The sequence below is a fragment of the Apodemus sylvaticus genome, chromosome 7, assembly GCF_947179515.1.
Source record: "Apodemus sylvaticus chromosome 7, mApoSyl1.1, whole genome shotgun sequence".
In the NCBI taxonomy this organism is placed as follows: Eukaryota; Metazoa; Chordata; class Mammalia; order Rodentia; family Muridae; genus Apodemus; species Apodemus sylvaticus.
Window position 1 is genome coordinate 17409868 of NC_067478.1, and position 12554 is coordinate 17422421.

A 12554-nucleotide genomic window follows, 5' to 3' on the forward strand; every position below is an offset into this window, starting at 1 on the left:
ACCCAGGCACCCACTCTGTTGCTAAAATTCCTTCCCTTGGGAAAATGTAAACATCCACCCTCTCCTCCTATAGTCCCCGTGACAAACTGGGGAACCAGAGAGGTCATCAGGCCTCCTTACAGAGCAGTGGATGAGGGTGATGGCCAGGAGTGTGAGGGATGGCACGGGCACACCGGGCAGTTCACACCCAGCTAGGATGATGCGACCCCGAGGCCTGTGAAGATGGCGTTCCCTCCCCTCATTGGGGTGCTTTAGCCCTTCTCAGATACCCCCAGGCCACGTGCAATTAGGGAGAATCACATACTACAGGTTGGGAGGGGAGGCTGGATACTTGGCTGAGGGTCCCATGAGCCTCCCCACACCCTCTTTCCAACAGTCCACAAGCCCAGCTAAGATGCTCTCTGGCCAGAAGGCCCGACTGACCTGCAGATGGCCGCAGCCTCTGACACACACACCTCCAAGCTTTTCTCTGCCTACCCCCTCGGTGGCCTTCAATGCCCTGGTCTCCAGCCGAGGCTGCTTCTTCCCAGTTGTAACGTAGCTTTGAGGGTAGGTGCCGTCTCTTTTCTATCCTGTCCCCACCATGTCCAGCACAGAGCCCACTATTCAGTGGATGCTGATTAAATGGAAGGGGGTCCCAATGACGCCCAAAACCCCATAGGCTGAGGAAAGGCCAGGCAGCCAGAGGTGAGAATCCCAGCTATGAAGTCTGTCTCACAGCTGTAGGTGGGAAGACTGCACGTCCTAACTGGGCCGACTGGGCTGGTCATGTCCCTCTGCTTCCCAGTAAGTACCATGTGGCGCACGGCAGCAGCATGGTCCCATCAGATAAGGGCATCCATCGTACCCAGACGGAAGTCACATCACCTCGGAACCACATTATGGTCCCTTCCTGACTGGTTCTCCCAGCCTTGCTGCCTCACTCCGGCTTCCAGAGCGATCCATTGTCCCTCACATTCCCACGCCTAGAACGCCATCCACCGCCTTTCCTTCAAGTGGGATTGTTTGCCTCTGGCGGGGCCACTGTCTGAATGTTTGGGTGGACCCACTCTTCCTTCATAAGACGGAGTCAGCCGGGTGAGACAATCTGTAGGTGTATTTTCCCCTCCCTGTTTCTTGGGGTTCTGAGAACACAGGATGGAAGGATCTGCAGCTAGTAAATGAGACAGGGGGCTGCTTAAAACATGATAATTAATAGCATTTCTAAGCCAGTCTAGTATGGAACTCTATGAAGCCATAAATTTCATTTGCAAGAATGTTTAGATTTTCAGGACACAAAGTGCCAAGAGAAGAAAGGCTCAGTTGTTAAAACCTCAGTAGACCAGCAGGGGGCGTAGCTCAGTAAATTATATGTCTTGCACGCATGAGGACCTGATTTGACCCTCAACTCGCTTAAAAATGTCATGTATGATTGTGCATCCCCATAATCCTAGTGCTGCAGAGGCAGAAGCCAGAGGACCCATGGAACTCAGTGGCTAGTCAGTCTAGCTTAATTACTGAGCTTTAGGCCAAGAAGAGGCCCTGACTCAAAGGAGGTTGACAGCATTCCTGAGGATGATGACACCTGGGGTTGTCCTCTAGCCTCCATGCACACCCACATGTGTCCCCACACATGCACACATACACAGACCGTTCAGAGCTACGCGTGAGATGGACACGTCTACTTGGAGCTGCCGGAGAGCAGCCAGCCTTGCTGTCCTGGGAGAGACACCAGCCCTAGGCTGGAGGCTGCCTCCTACTTCTGTTTCTGGCTGTGGTCAAAACAATCTCAGAGTCCCTCAGTGGGGACTTTCCCAGGCTCTCGGTCTGCAGAGGAATGCTTTTGTTTAGTTTCATGTTTTCTCCAGCCCACCCAGGTCAGAGCTCGCCCGGGACTTCCTAGGTCAGGGGCTGTACTGTCTATCATTTAAGAAGGTGAGAGAGGCATCGTGTCAGGAAGCCCCTGGGCTTGAGCCAGGGGCAAGGGTTCAGACAACAGTAACACACACACACACACACACACAGCAGAAAAAGAGGAAGGGGGTTGTACTTCCTTCACAGTTATACCCTGAAGTACTGGAGAGGGGGGACAGGGCAGCTAGCAATCAGGCTGCAAAATCAGCAGTTTGTGACTAGCTCTAACACTCTCTCCCAGACACACACACACACACACACACACACACTTTACACCCCACTCCCAGTGGCTGGCTACTGCCCTACTCCAGCCAAACTGGTTCAGTTCTCCCCTCCACAGCCTCCAGACCTCAATGCTGTGAGGCTGTGTGTTCTCACCTCTGCTTCTCAAAGGCTGGATTTGGTGTGGTGGTGTTGAAGACAGTGGCCTTGGGATCAGGTTCCTAAAGGCTCCAAGAACAACATCCCCACAAGTTCTACAGACCCTGTCCACAGACACCGGCTGCATTCTGAAATCTATGCTGTACAGAAAAAAATGAGAAACACAGAACCGGGAGAGGGGGGTCTACACCTTCAATCCCAGCACTCAGAAGGCAAAGGGAGGTGATCTGAGTTTAGAGGCCATCTTGGTCTAGGTAGAAAGTTCCAGATCAGCCAGAGCTATAAAGTGAGATCCTGTCTGAAAAAGACAGGGGGTGGGGGGGACCCATAGGCAATGAGACAGCTCAGTGGTAAATGCCCCACAATAAATAAACAAACATAATAAAAATGGTTTAGGGGCCAGTTAAAAGACCCATCAGATTAAAGCTCTTGCCTCTGTTGACACAGAAACACACGTCTTGACATGAAGGAAGACAAAAGTAGTTTATTCTGCAGCCAAACACAAGTGACCAAGGTCCAGGGACGCAGATTTAGATTACTTCAAATTCTGTGTTCCAATGTGGTAACAATTTGATGAAGTCTTTTTTTTTTTTTTTTGGTAGTAACAGAACAAGAAGAAGAAGAATCACAAGTAAAACTGAACTGTGGTGGCGCACACCTTTAATCCCAGCACTTGGGAGGCAGAGAGGCAGGCGGATTTCTGAGTTCGAGGCCAGCCTGGTCTACAGAATGAGTTCCAGGACAGCCAGGGCTACACAGCGAAACCCTGTCTCAAAAAAAAAAAAAAAAAAAAAAAAAAAACAACAACAACAACAAAAAAAACCAAAAAACAAAAACAAAATAAAAAACAAACAAAAACAACAACAACAAAAATAGAATCATAAGTAGAATTGTGGAGTGGTGGCACACGCCTTTAATCCCAGAGACAGGTGAATCTGTGAATTGAAGGCCAGCCTGGTCTACACAGTGAGATCACTGTGAGGACAGCCAGAGATATACTGTGAAACCTGGTATTGGAAAAAACAAAACAAATCACTACAAGTTCAGGCACCTTTCAAATACACTGGTGGAAATGGTGGAAATGGTGAATAGGCGGGTTCAAGCAAAGTAAATGGTGCGTCTACCTCAGCCATTCACTTCGGATGCTATATGATAACGTTCTAGGGAGTTTTGTTGGTGGACGCTGACTTTGTTACGTGATTTATCTGTTGAGTTAGACAGACAGGCAAGGGGTGGCTGCTCAGAGGACTAAAGGCAGCCTAAGATAAATTACAATTCGTTCCGACATGCAGCCTTCCAACTTCTGCACAATGATTGGTGTTTTAAGGAGCCTTACAGAGGTTCAGGGGACGGGAAAGCTCCTTTCCTGGAACGTATCTGCATCTCCAGCTGGGTACAATCTCTGAGCCTGGAATGCTGAAAGAGCTGACCCCGTGGTCCTATGACCTCCACAATCCAGTCCTGGCGCGTGGACGCCCCTCCCCATACATACATACAAAATAAATGCAACTTAAAAATTTAAAAACAAAATCTGAGCATGGTAGTACACATCTTTAATCCCAGCAGGCAGAAGCAAGTGGATCTCTGGGAGTTCCAGGCCAGCCTGGTCTACATAGAGTTCCAGGTTAGCCAGGGTTGCAAAGTGAGACCCTACTTGGCTTTAGAAAGAAATAAAGAAACAAAGAAAGAAAGAAAGAAGCATGTATATATGCTATCTTCATCAGACATGAGTGACAATGCCTCAGCCTGAGCTTAAGCAGGTCTGAGAGCTAAGTGCATAGAACAGGCCTCTCCCCTCTGTAGCCAGATAGCAGCTTACTTAGGTGTCTTTTTTTTTTTTTTAAATCACATCTCTTGATGATAGAGATCTTTTTTTTTTTTTAAAGATTTATTGATTTATTATATGTAAGTACACTGTAGTTGTCTTTACACACACCAGAAGAGGGTGTCAGATCTTCTTACAGATGGTTGTGAGCCACCATGTGGTTGCTGGGATTTGAGCTCAGGACCTTCAGAAGAGCAGTCGGTGCTCTTAACCACTGAGCCATCTCTCCAGCCCCCTTAGGTGTCTTTTGATATCTGAATAGAGTGGCCCAGCATGACCTCTAGGTGGAAGTGGGAAGGGACGAATTATGAATTCATCCTAATAGGTGTCTTCAACCTGTGGCCCACAGACTGATGCATCCCAGGCCTAACCCAAAGCTATACACTGAACTTATTTTGTTAGTTTTTTGGTGTGATTTTATTTTGTTTTTAACCCATTACGCAGACGTCAAATGTGAACTATGTAGGTGACAATGTTTGTCATGATGCCAAAGGGTGGACACAGGTCTGGGAAGATGAGCTGAATTTGATCCCTAAAACCCATGTGAAAAGGCTGGGTGTGGCATATGCCTTTGCAATCCAGGACTGGCAAGCAGGAGAAGGTGGATTATTGGGGCGCTCTGGCCAGCCAGCCTAGGCTAATTGGTGAGCTCTGGGTCAAGCAGAGACACTGTCTCAAAAACCAAAAATGTATAGCACCAGAAGAACAACATGTGAGGTTGATCTCTGGCCCCCCACAAGCACACATGTGTACATGGACCCTCATACATATGTACACACACATACATATGCACCACACACACGCACACACACATCACACAGGTTGCACACATCTTTGACTCTCCTCTGACTCTCAGCTCCTTGTTGCTACTGGCCCAACTCTAATCAAGGCTGGCCTTCTTTGTCCAGCATAGGCGTGGCCACCGGAGCCTGCAAGCATCCCCCTCTTTCTACACACCTAGTAATGAATACTACCCTGCTCCAGAGTTTTCTCCAGACCCTGCTGAGGGTCAAATAGTAACTAGCCTTCCATCTTCTCTGCCCTTAAGACAGGCCAGTAGGTGAGGAAGGCAGATACTCTAGATCACTACAAGACAGAGGTGCTGACCCAGGCCTGCAGGGAGGGCAGGGCAGGGCATTCCGAGGAGAACAGGAGAGAAAGAGGGAGGGACAGAATGAGGGAGGGAGGGACAGAGAGAGAGAGAACAAGAGAGAGAGAGAGAGAGAGAGAGAGAGAGAGAGAAGGGAGGAGAAGCGGGGAGAACCCACCCCTGTTCTGTGTGGGTTTGGTGACTGACTGTCTTCACTCTCCTGAAAGATGCTTGAGAAGAAAACTCTATACTCTTTACAGCCAACCATTGCTCCGTGGGCCTGGTGGCTTGGTAGCATATATTGAGCACTTGCTAGATAAGGGTGTAGTAAGACAGAGCAAGGCAGGCAGAGCTTCACGCTGGGGACCAGGCGTGAAGATGAAGCTGTTGCCAACTGTTGCTCTGAGCTATTCTGCTGTAGGTCCCCGGCAGAAGTTCCGGTTATAGAAGTGGCGGTTGTCCCTAGTCAGGGCTGTACTTAGCTGGGCCCAGAAGCTGCCCTGCCCTCTGGGCTGCTGGGGCCAGAAGAGCACACTCTGGCGGCAGAGGCGCTGGCGCAGTCGCACGTAGCGGGAGCGGTGGGCATCCGGGCGCAGGATCACCAACACCACCACGTCCTTGCGGTCCTCCAGCAGGCGCTGCTGAGCCAGCAGGAAGCTGGTGCGCAGGAGGCCACTGACCCGGTCCGTGTGGGCCAGCACAAACAGAGTCTTACGGCTGCCGTAGATGGAGGCCCAGAGGTTCTCGAAGAGCGACTGGCCAGGTAGCCAATCTCGGTCCTCCAGACACAAGCGCAGGGCTCGGCGACCGCGCCGCTCCTCCAGCCGCACCCGCAGCTCGTTATACACCCAGTCGGCAACCGCGCTCTGCGCCTTATCGAACACCACGAAAGCATCATAGGGGAGAGCTGGGGCGCTGCGCCGGCCACGGGCCAGCAAAGGTAGCCATGCCAGGCACAGATGGAAACAGTACCAGACGTCCCAGCCGCAGAGATGCTGCAGTATAGGCACTACCATGGCCACGGCCACAGCCAAGAGTGAAAGGCCAAAGCAGTCCCAAGAGAGGACCTCATCCAGGCACAGCCGCAGGTCCTGCGCGAAGATGCTACGGCCCTGCAGCTGGCCGGGACTGCCACACTTGACATCGTTAGCCAGGCCAGGCACCTTGGTCTGCACCTCCAACAGTAAGTCTACGAAGGCTGCCCCACAGGCACAGTGCAGAGGGTTGCTTCTCACATCTAGAACTGTTAGGTTCATCACAATGGGCCCAAACCAGGAGCGATCCACCGTCTTGAGAATGTTGTGGCTGAGGTTGACTTCTTTGAGCTTGACAGCCAGAGCGAAGAAGGCTGGGACCACAGAGACAATTCTGTTGCTACTGACATCCAGTTTCTGGAGGAGAGTGCCATTAGGAAGGGTGCCATTGGTCAGGGCCTTTAGTTGGTTGCCTGCCAGGTCTAGGACTTGCAGTTTGGGCAAGAAGGCCAGACTGCTCCAGTTAAAGAACGAGAGGTAATTGTCACGGAGACTCAGCTGCCTCAGGCTCTTGGGGAGATTGTTCAGGTGCTGGGGCCAGAGGATGTGCAGGTTATTCTGAGACAGGTCCAGCTGGAGCAGGCCTCTCAGGCCTTGGAAGAAATGGAGGTAAAGATCCCCCTCATCCCACATGCGGCCCACACCGTTGCCACTGAAATCAAGAAACCTCACCGAGGTGCTGTAGAGATGTGAGGACACTCGGCTGTTAATGTCATTGTGTGCCAGGCTGAGGCTGTGTAGCATGGACAGGTGAGCCACAAAACTGAAGTTGTGGCCTATACCCTTCATGCTGAAGGGTTGGCTGTTGTAGCTCAGGTCCAGGGCCCGCAACTGTGGTAGCTCACTGAACGATTTCCAATGGTACAAGTCCAGCTTGTTATGGGACAGGTCCAGCACCTGCAGATTGGTCAGCGGCAGGAACTGAGAGCCGTTGACAGCCTGTGCAATACAGTTGTGGCTCAGGCTTAGACACTGGAGGTGTGAGAGATTGACAAACATCTCTGGCTTGATAACCACCAGGTTGTTCCGAGACAGGTCCATGGTGAACTTGAGGTTCTTACACCTCGCCATGAAGTTCTTAGAGCCAGGAGTGCTCAGTAGAGCTGGGGCGAGTGCAGCAGACCACAGAGTCTCCTGCTCCGCGTCATCTGCCTCTTCAGGGGCAGCTTCCAACAGCACTGAAGACCCGCTGATGCGATTGTCTGACAAGTCCACAAAGCGAAGGGCTCGGAAGGTAGCAAAGGTGCTGAGCTGTGCCTGGTTGATGAAGTTCATCTGAAGATGCAGAGTGTGGAGCCTGGGCAGGTCGGCCAGCCACCTGAGTGTGGCATGGTTGAGCAAGCGGAAGAAGATGCCGTTCATGTTCAGCTCCTGCAGCGACACCAGGTTCTTAAAGCAACTTGCCAGGTGGAGGCGGGCAAAGGATACCTTCTTGTGGTAATTGAAGGACAGGTTGAGCTTGCGCAGGCGGGTTAGGTTCTGAAAGGCATTTGTGTTGGTAATGCTTTGATAGAGAAAGTTCTCGCTTAGGTCCAGCACTGAGAGGTTGACCAGACCTTGGAACCAGGAAGAGTTCAGTGTGTGGAGAGAGCTGTCCTTCAGCACCAGGCCTTCAAGGTGACTCAGGTGACGGAAGGTCTCAGGGTGCAGATGGAGGGACTTTTGTCTACATTCTATACAGGGGTTGGGCGCATGGTCGCAGCGACGGCAATTCCCACCCACATCAAGCACTCGAAGGGAGGTCAGATTGGCCAGATCTTCAGGCTCCAGCTTGACGATGAGGTTATAGGACACCAGGAGGTACTCCAGGCTGGGGGGCAGTTGGCGGGGCACCTTTGTGAGGTTGTTATACTTCAGGGACAAATGGGTGAGGTTGCTCAGGCCCAGGAGGGCGCCTGGGGTCACCTTCACCGCCCCTTTGCAGGGGTTCTTGTAGTAGCAGTTCCCGTCCATGAAGAGAACGCGCAGGCTGTACAGGCCGGCAAGGCTGTTAGCATCTAGTACCAGGATGTTGGTGTGGCTCAGGCTCAGATTCAACAGGGAACTGGGCAGTCGGGGCACAGTGCTAATACCATTATAGCTCAGGTTCAGCTCCTCCAGTGTCTGCATAGCCAGGAAGGTTTTGGGCTCAATGGTCATGTGGCAAGAGAAGTGTAAGGGGCTGAGTCCAGTGGGTGGACAATTCCACTTGAGGTTCAGCTGCCGTAGGTTGGACAGGTGGACAAAGTCAGAGTTATGCAGGTGGTGGATACGGTTGGAGACCAAGGAGAGGCTGGTGATGTTGGAACAGGATGCTGCCGTGGCGAAGCGGGGCACAGACTTCAGGAACAGCCAGTTGCAGTCCACCAGGCCATGAGGCTTCAGTTCACAGGGAAGGAAGGCAGGCAAGGTACCCAGGGCCAGAGCCTCTGCCAGCACTGCAGCCTGCACCAGGAGAGACAAGGGATGCGGGGTCCTGCGACAGACAACCTGTGAGAGCCAGGACTGAGTGAGGGAGTGTCTACTGTTATTGTACCCTCTCCTACCCTCTCTTCCACACTGGGACTTTCTTCAGGGATTCCAAGTTCTCTCCAAGTGCTCCCATCCCCCCCCACACACACACCCAGCCTCCTTCCAGTCCCCTCAGAGCCACTATTTGGGTTTAGGCACAGCCACTCAGAGCCAGGACACAGAACCAGGTCTAGGCTGGAATCTAAACCCCAGCTTTTTTTTTTTGTTTGTTTGTTTGCTCAGAACACAACCCCTAGCAGAGCCGAGACAGACTCCAACAGGCCCACTGGGGCTCTCTCACTTTCTATTCCTCTCTTCTGGGGCCTCAGCTCTTTCCTCCTGACCACAGCAGCTGCTGGAGATCTATACCTCCAGCCCACTGGTTTCCTGGATTCTTTGACCAGAATGCAGGGAAGACTGAATTCCTACTGAGGTTGGATCCCATCTAGGTCTTGCTGGCACTGGCTGGCTCTTTTTGCCCTCCATCTGACTCCCCAGTCTGACTTGAGAACTCTCAACCTGCTGAGGGTCAGAGGGCTCAGAGTGAGCAGTGGGCAGCAGGTCTACAGGCCGGGCGCCACCATCGGCAGGTCTACAGGCCGGGCGCCACCATCGGCAGGTCTACAGGCCGGGCGCCACCATCGGCAGAAGTCTGGGCCTTCAGACTCCCCTTCCACCCAGCAGGTTCAGCTCTGTGCTCAGGGAATGGCTTTCGCTCCAATTCCCTTAGGGTTCCATGAGTGTCCCAAGGGCACAGAGTAGACAGTCCTTTCCACTGTTGTCCCTTCCCATGGTGCCTCTTTCCCCGAAGGGTTAAAAACTGGGGTCCTACCATGTTAGGAAATGGAAGATTCTTCGGAGGCTCCCTCTGACAAACTGGGCGGCAGAGAATGATGTTCCACACCAGGGTCCCTCAGAGAATTGAGGAAGTGACACTTTCACTACAGCTTAGTTGCTACTTTGTCCCTACCCTGAAAGAGCAGGTGGTACAATGAGTCACACGTCATTTGCGTAGTCAGATAGTAGACCCCTTCCTCCTCCCACGCTCCTCCCCACCCCACAATCAGCTATGAGGGTATCACATCTGTCCTCTCCCCCTCCCCCACCCCCGGGAGGTGTGGGAAGGAACCAGAGCCCAGAGCCCAGCCCAAGGTCAGTGAGAAACCAGATTTAAAATAGCACCAGAGCTGGGCAGAGCTCTGACACTCGTGAGGAGGGTGTAACCTCACCCTCATGCCTCAGTGTCTGTCTCATGGGTACACTAGGGACAGTGACTCTCTCACCTGCTCTGTCCCCAGAACTCTAGGGAGAGCGTCTGTGAGCCAGCATGTGCTCCACCACCACGGCAGCCTTCACATCTCCTCCAGCAATAAAGCATCTCCCACTCTGCATCCCCAGTTCCTGAAACGCCCAATCAGACTCCAGACCCCAGACCCCAGACCCCAGACCCCAGACCCCAGCAAGCTGCTGGGGCTTCTGAGGCCAGGCTGCAGCTGGTCTAGCCAAGACTCTGGCTGACCTTGCTGTTGTGTGACACTGTTCCTGGGGAGATGTGAGCAAATGCGAACTCACCCAAGAAATGGGACCAATGATAGACCAAAGTCGAGGGTACCACTAACGTCTAAGTTGGTTAATCAAGGGGTACTGGCTGAAGTAGGGATAAGGGGTTACTTAAAGGAGCAGAAATGACACAAAGACAGCTGTATCACCAAAGCATAGGTCATGGATTCCACAGAAGCTGGAAACTGGGAGCTCATGGCACAATGTACTGACAGCTCAACCTTGGGCATTGCAGGAACTGGGGATGCAGAGTGGAGGATACTATTCTAGTTGGAGAGTGAATTGTCCAGGCAAGTCAGTTGGTCTGAGCCTTTTTCAGGCAGCTCAGCTAGTTTCTGCTTCTTTCAAGTTCCCCCTTTGTCTGAGCGTCCCTCTCAGCAGTCTCTACTGTCCATCTAAGCTTAGGGAGGACCTAGTGCATCTGGTCACTTTCAGGGACTCCTGAAGCTTTTCAGTTGTTTATATCCTGAGGGTTTTTGTTTGTTTGTTTTTGTTTTCTTTTCTTTCTTTTTTTCCAGGACTAGGTTTCTTTGTTTAGCCCTGGCTGTCCTGGAACTCTGTAGACCAGGCTGGCCTAGAACTCAGTGATCTGCCTGCCTCTGTCTCTTGAGTATTGTAATCAAAGGCGTGTGCCACCACCCTAGCTATATCCTGAGATTTAAGGAGCTTCCCTGAAGGGTGGGATGGTAGACCTGTTGCAAGGAGGTCCTTGAGCCTACAGAGCTCTCCAGAGAAACTAGCAATGTTAAGCACACTGGGTTGCCTTTCTAATGGGAAAGATGAAAAACCTGTTCTTCCTTGCAGAAAGCTGAGGGCAGAAAGTGATTAACCTTCTGGTGATCTGTTGGGCCAGGCCACATCAAGCTCCTACAACCAGGACCAGCGGTGGCCAGTGTTACAAAATATATACATTGTGGTGGGAGTAAGGGAGTACCTGGCAGACCTCTGCCAAGGTATCTGCCAAGGGGAAATCACAGCAGGCAACAGGTCTGATTTAAAGGAAGATTATTGTGGGGGAAGGGAGCAGCATGGGGACCTGGAAAGGGGGTAGAGGTAGAGAAAGGGAGGACAGAGAAAGAGAGAAAGAAAGAGAGAAAGAAAGGCTGGCCAGGAACATGTGGGAACACACACACACACACACACACACACACATAGCAGAAAGACAGAGACAGAGACAAAGAGAGAGAGAAGGGGGCTGAGGGAGTGATCAAGTCCTCTTTATAAGCTGTGTCTCTGCTTCACAGCAGCCTCTGAGCCTCACAGGTGGCAGGAGATGGCAGAAGACTCGGTCCTTGGGAGGAGCCTAGTGGAATCTGTTAACCAACAGGTAGTAATCTAAATGACTGTTGCAACCAGAGGCCCCTCTCCAAGCTCCCACAACCAGGACCAGAGGTGGCTAATGGCCCTATGGTGCTATTAGTATGACTGAGCCCAGGCCAGACCCTTAAGCTAGTACAGGTAGCCTATTTATAGAATTCATCTTTTCTTGGAAAAATAACACTGCCCTTTGTTGAGTCTCAATGTAATTATGCATCCTTGTGCTTCAGGGATAGTATTATACCAGGTAACTTGTTTTTCCCCTCCAAATTATACTGGGCTTAAATCCATTGGGAATAAATCATGTGTTATTGAGACTCCCCAAAGTCTGATCCAGGTTGACAAAGTTAATCTGCATCTGGTTTTCAATCTTATTTGATAGGGTTCACTTCCCTGTATGACACCTCCAGGAACCTCCTCCACCTGCCTTGGAGGTAAGTGCCACGCAACACCGATCTACTTGGCTTTTCACATTCTCCTTTTGGCCCTGGTGACTGGAGCTGATTCTTCAAGCTCAAAGCTCCAGAGACCCTGGAGAGACCTTAAGCCCTGATTTTGTCCCTTCAGATACTGCCCGCTGCTCACAACCTGCATATCTACCTGCTACGGAAGCTGACGTCATCTCCAAACACGACACCCCAGTCCGGCTCAAGTTCCCTGCAGCCTGTTCACACTGAGCCCCTGGAAAGGCCTGCTCAAACCTCTCTCTCTCTCTCTCTCTCTCTCTCTCTCTCTCTCTCTCTCTCTCTCTCTCTCTCTCTCTCTCTCTGTGATGGTCTGTATAAGCTCTGCCCAGGAAGTGGCACTATTAGAAGGTGTGGCTCTGTTGGAGTAGGTGTGTCACTGTCTTTTCTCGATTTCTGACTGAAATGCTCTGCTTGGCCTTATACTAACTTTGGCACTATATTCTAATCTTCTGGCTCCTTCTCAATCTCTGGCTTGTTCTGTTTTTAATGTTCTGTCT

The 12554-nt window shown here is 51.6% G+C and overlaps 1 protein-coding gene across 2 annotated transcripts; it reads right to left on the reverse strand.

The window, feature by feature from the left end:
• Positions 1 to 4143: 4143 nt before the first annotated feature.
• Positions 4144 to 9677, reverse strand: Tlr9 (toll like receptor 9). 2 transcript variants are annotated; one of them, XM_052187435.1, is made up of 2 exons: positions 9546 to 9677; positions 4144 to 8647 (listed from the first exon to the last, which is right to left on the reverse strand). In XM_052187435.1, exons 1-2 carry the CDS (start codon positions 9546 to 9548, stop codon positions 5597 to 5599), a joined length of 3054 nt encoding a protein of 1017 aa, XP_052043395.1. In that variant the 5' UTR covers positions 9549 to 9677; the 3' UTR covers positions 4144 to 5596. The 2 variants fall into 2 exon arrangements, with proteins under 2 accessions (XP_052043395.1, XP_052043394.1); XM_052187434.1 differs by having other exon boundaries at positions 4144 to 8692.
• Between the last annotated feature and the right edge of the window lie 2877 nt (positions 9678 to 12554).